A 6,000-nucleotide genomic window follows, 5' to 3' on the forward strand; every position below is an offset into this window, starting at 1 on the left:
AAAATGATGTATTTTTAGAATTTTTTTTTTAAAATAGTTTTCTAAAAATAATAAATTTTCAGAATAATTATTAAAAAAATTTTAAAATTAAAAATTTTGTAAAATATTATGATAAAAAATACTTATAATAGTTTTAAAAGATATATCATTGTCTTCACATTTTATTTTATATCGTGTAAAATTTATTTTAATCAATTATACAACTTTTATGGGGTAAAATGTGGCGGTGCAAAACACAATTGTCTCTTTCCTAAACCGCCTACCCTGACACCCACATCCCTCCTCTTCAAAACTTTATCTCCTTTTGTTAAGTGGTGCAAAATAACTCGTACGAAAAGATCAGAGCAGCTAGCTGAAGAAGAAGGAGAAGGAGAAGAAGGAGAAGAAGGTCACCAACTCATCATCATGGACTATTCTTCATCCACTTCTTATCGTCCTCATATGATACTGTTTCCCTTCATGTCCAAAGGCCACACCATCCCCATGCTCCACCTCGCTTCCCTCCTCCTCCACCGCCGCATCCCTGTCACCTTCTTCACCACTCCAGCAAACCGTCCCTTCATCTCTCAGTATCTCGCTGGCTCCGAAGCCTCCATCGTTGAACTTCCCTTCCCGGAACAAGTTGCAGGAGTGCCCGCCGGCGTGGAGAGCACCGATAAGCTGCCGTCAATGTCCCTCTTTCTCCCATTTGCTCAAGCCACAAAGCTTCTCCAACCCCACTTCGAACGTGAGCTGGAGAATCTCCAACCAGTCACCTGCATGATATCGGATGGATTCCTTTGGTGGACTCAGTATTCCGCTTTGAAATTCGGTATTCCGCGGTTGGTGTTCTATTGTATTAGCAGCTATGCCATGACTCTGTCCAGACTTGTGTATGTGAATGGTCTCCTCATCGGACCTGAATCAGATGACGAGCCATTCTCCGTGCCCGAATTTCCATGGATCAGGCTCACCAAAAACGACTTCGAGCCATCTTTCGGAGAGACAAGTGGTGCGCAAACCGACTTCTTCATGGAAACGGCTAAATCAACATCGGAAAGCAGTGGTCTGGTCATCAACAGCTTCTGTGAGATTGATTCTGTATTCTTGGATTACTGGAATCGGAAGTTCAAAGATCCAAAAGGCTGGTGCATTGGACCACTGTGCTTGGTTGAGCCACCCAGGGTCGAACTCCAACCCCATGAAAAGCCCGCATGGGTGGAGTGGCTAGACTTAAAGCTAGCCCAGGGAAACCCAGTTCTGTACGTGGCATTCGGGTCCCAAGCAGACATCTCAGCAGAACAACTCCAAGAGATGGCAACCGGGTTGGAAGAATCAAAGGCAAACTTTTTATGGGTAAAGAGACAAAAAGAGTCCAAGATCGGAGATGGATTTGAAGAGAGAGTGAAGGACAGAGGAATCGTAGTGAAAGAGTGGGTCGACCAGAGGCAGATTCTGAGTCACAGATCGGTACAAGGGTTTCTGAGTCACTGCGGGTGGAACTCGGTGCTGGAGAGCATATGCGCGGCAGTGCCGATACTGGCATGGCCGATGATGGCGGAGCAGCACCTGAACGCGAGGAATGTGGTGGAGGAGATGAAGGTGGGTCTGAGAGTAGAAACCACAGATGGGTCGGTGAGAGGGTTTGTGAAGAAAGAAGGGTTAGAGAAAATGGTGAAAGAGTTGATGGAAGGAGATATGGGAAAACAAGTGAGGAAGAAGGTGAAGGAGGTTGCAGAGGCGGCGAAGACAGCCATGGAAGAGGGCGGGTCATCGTGGCAAACGCTAAACGTTCTTATCGGTGAGACGTGCAAGAAAACCAGTGTTGGAAACGACGTCGTTTGAATATCTCGCATCTGCTTGCTCAGGCATCGTTGGTTTTGACCGTTTTGGTCTTCCTCCTTGTGAGGGTTGTGACCGGTTTCTTTCATTGCGCATGCTGGTATTTGATATCAAGATAATTATCTCATAAATTCATAAAATGTCTATGCTTCAATTTTATGAAAATATTAAAATATAAAAAAAAATGAAATAAAATATTTCTCTAATAATTTTATATGAAACATTGATAATTATATATTCAATTGATTTATTTTTAAATTAATATAAATATGATATAAAAATATAAGATAATAAAAATTGTATGTTGATATTGATATTTATATGACCATATATAGGTAATGAATAAACTATTTTAATTTTTTTTTATCCCATATTTAAAATTCTATATTATATTTTTAGAAGGGAATGATCAAATATCTTGTATTTTCTTTAATGATATTAATATCCTTAAATTACGAGTATTTAAATTTAAGTATCGAACATAATACAAATATTTGGAAAATGTTAAGATGTCATAATAGTATTTATATATATATATATATATATATATATATATATATAAAGAAGATTTATAAAAATGAAAAAGAAAAAAGATTTAAGTGGTTAAATAAGGTTATAAATGAATGATACCAAGGTACAAGTAAGGTTTGAAATGTTAAAATATAAACGATTTAAATTACAAGTAAAGTTTGAAATGTTGGGATATTTTCAGAGAGATCAAACCTTGAATTTGTGATGAATGACCTTTCCCATTGAACCAAATTATCACTTATGGATAACATTCATATGCAATTATATATATTATAACTTTTTTATATAAATTAATTAAAATAAAATCAAATATAAATTTAAAAATAAAATTATCAATATTTTTAAATAAAAAATATTTGTTTAAATATCATCTTTATCTTTTTTCCTTCCATATATTCAAACTAAATATATTATTATTTTAATATTTATGTGTTATTAAATTCAAATATTATATATATATATATATATATATATATATATATATATATATATATATATATATATTTATCAATTTTTATCCTACCAATATTTTTATCAATATTTCTTAATATATCTAAAAAATCTAATTATCAACATATTTATAAAAATCAATATTTTTATGTTAGATATAAGATATAAATAATTTGTCAATATTTTTTATATATTTATAAAACCTAATTATCAATATATACATAAAAATCGATATTTTTATCTCACAAGGAATAAATAAAGAGGATGACAACAATAGCACCAAAACAATACTGTGCGTGCAATTATTAGAATTCGAATTTGGCCACGATATAAGAAAACAAAAGAAGAGAGATAATGGGGAACTTTTGGAAAACTTTTTCCTTCTATATGTTTGACCAAAGCCAAACTTCGCAATCTAAGAGTTGTCATTCAACCATTCCAACAAAGTGGACGAAAATAGGGAGAATTGTGTTTTGAGATAAGATCAGCCTCAAAATTGACTAAAGATACTTATATAATGTAAAGCTCAAGATACAAATACAGTGTAAAACTTACATTACCTTTTTATTTATATATTTTTTTTATTTTTAATTATTTTTTATTTTTCACATTAACCATATTTAAAAAAATTAAAATTTTGACTATGACTTCACTCTTATATATATATATATATGATTTTAAATTTTTAATGTTTTTATTTTAAAATTTTTGAAAAGATAAATTTATTGAAAAAAATAACTAAGATATGAAGTTTTAATATTATATTAATAATTTTTCTTATCTACATAAATTAATGCAAAGTATTTTGACTCATAGCAAGAAATTGTCAGTATAAATTTTTAGTGAAACTTTAGAAATTAAATTTCAAATAAAATGTGTTGTATAAAATTTTATCTAAAAATTGTTGAAAGTGGTATTTAACTTTTTTTATGGACTTTTGAACTTATTCAATTTTTTACTTGAAATGTAATAGAACATGTTAACAAAAAAAATTATTCATTTTTTAAATAAAATGAGTATAAATATATTAAAAGAATTAAAGATAATTTTAATAAAAAATTTGATAAATATGATTATAATTTTAAATATAGATTCATTTGGATAAAATTTCACAAAAAAGAAAAATGTGGAAAGAAAGAACATTGCTAAAACTATAAAAACAAAAAATGCAATTACAAAATTTTGATGATGAAATTTAAAAATAAAATTCGAAAAAATTCTCGAATGAGAGAATTTGAATGGGGAAAAATCCTTAAGTGGAAAAAAATTGAAAGTTTTTCAAAATCACTTTAAACCCTTAACAAAAAGTAGTCTTGTACGTCCTTGCCAATTAGTAAATTTGTCTTGTATATCTAGTGTAATACCTTTGTACGATAACTCAAATTTCATATATTGTCTCATGAATATCTAACAATAGATTGGTTAACCATGTTTGCATTAGTTTGATTTAAAAGAAAACAAAAAATTGTTGTATAATTTTGTTCTACAATCATCATAAGTGAGGTACCTATTCAAATGACTATATATAAGTTAGATAAAGTGTATAAGATGAATGTATATTTAACCAATGTGTGTAAGGAATGTCATCTATCCTCAGTCAGGGGAAATAAACAAACAAATTTTTCAAAATCACTTAAAATCTTTCACAAATGATAGTCTTGTACACTCTTATACAGTAAGTATATTTGTAATGTACACTTAGTGTAAATATCTTATATAGTCACCCAAATTCCATATACCTTCTACTCAATGTGTGCCATAGGTAGGTTAACAATGTTTCCATTGGTTAGGTTAAAAAAAGTAGTGGAAGATGGAAAATCAAAATTTTCCCTCAAACATCATTAGTGAAATAAGTATTAGAATCGTCATATGTAAGTTAAATAAAGTGTATAAGATGAGTGTGTGATAGAGGCATGTGTGTCTTGAGAGTGTATAATCCTTAGATGACAAGACAAAAAAAGAGTTATCCAAAATCAATTGAAATCCTTCACAAATTATAGCCTTGTACACCCCTTATACAGTTAAAACATTTGTCTTGTACAATTAGTATAATACTATTGTACAATGGTATAAATTTCACCTACATGCATACATTATGTGTGCACATATAATGTGTGAACTATGTTTCCAATGATTTGATTTAGAAAATGATATAAAATGTAAAAACAAAATTTTTCCTCAAACATCATTATTGGGGTAAGTATTTAAATTCTCATATGTCACTTAAATAAAATACATGAAATGAAAGAATTTGTGGTAGGAGAGTGTACAATCCTTAGATGACAATAATAAAAAAAAAGTTGTTCAAAATGTATAGTCTTGTATACCCCTTGTAAAATTAGTATATTTTCCTTATATAATTAGTGTAATAGTCTTATAAAATGGTATAAATTTCATATATATGCGTAAATTATGTCTACATGAGTGTGTAAACTATGTTCCTAATGGTTTGATATTTAAAATAATTAAAACAAATAAAACATTATTTTATTTTATTTTTAATGCAAAATTTAATTAAAAATTAAACAAAGAAATTACTTAAAAACTATTATTTAAGCTAAATTTATTTATTTATTTCCTTTTATTTTTGGAAATAAAGAAAAAAAAAATATTTAGTCATAAGAAATATAAATATAAGATAGGTTAGAAAATACCATATTTATTTATTTATTTATTTCATTTTATTTTTGGAATTAAAGAAAAAATAATAAAAAAATTATTTAACCGTAAAAAATATTAATATAAGATATATTAGAAAATAGAAATAACATCAAATTTATTTACTTATTTCATTTTATTTATTTAAATTAGAAAGTAATTTATTTTAATAGATCAAAACGTGCATAATTAATCTATTACTTTGTTAATTATGAATATATTAAAATTTTCTATTATACAAAAAATAGAGAAAATAAAATTAAAAAAAGTAATAAATATATATCCTTTAGTTATTTAATTATTTTTCATGTAAAAGACGGTAAAAAAAAAACACACAATTGACTAATTCCTTTATTTAATTGTAAACATATTATATTTTTTTAATTAAAATAATTAATGAAAAAAATAAAAATGGACAATCAAAATTTAATTCTTTTTATTATTTTCATATTAAAAATTAGTATTAAACAAGGTTTTCAATTTTTATTTTTAAAAATAGTTTTCATTTTTTAATTAATTTTTTTTTAGAAAAAAATATAA

At 28.0% G+C, this 6,000-nt stretch overlaps 1 protein-coding gene across 1 annotated transcript; it reads left to right on the forward strand.

Moving 5' to 3' along the window:
* The first annotated feature begins 260 nt into the window (after positions 1 to 260).
* LOC100247319 (UDP-glycosyltransferase 90A1) lies at positions 261 to 1,961 on the forward strand. Its single transcript, XM_019224693.2, has one exon. It carries the CDS (start codon positions 406 to 408, stop codon positions 1,822 to 1,824), a length of 1,419 nt encoding a protein of 472 aa, XP_019080238.1. The 5' UTR covers positions 261 to 405; the 3' UTR covers positions 1,825 to 1,961.
* Positions 1,962 to 6,000: the final 4,039 nt, after the last annotated feature.

This window comes from Vitis vinifera, chromosome 14 (genome assembly GCF_030704535.1).
Source record: "Vitis vinifera cultivar Pinot Noir 40024 chromosome 14, ASM3070453v1".
Lineage (NCBI taxonomy): Eukaryota > Viridiplantae > Streptophyta > Magnoliopsida > Vitales > Vitaceae > Vitis > Vitis vinifera.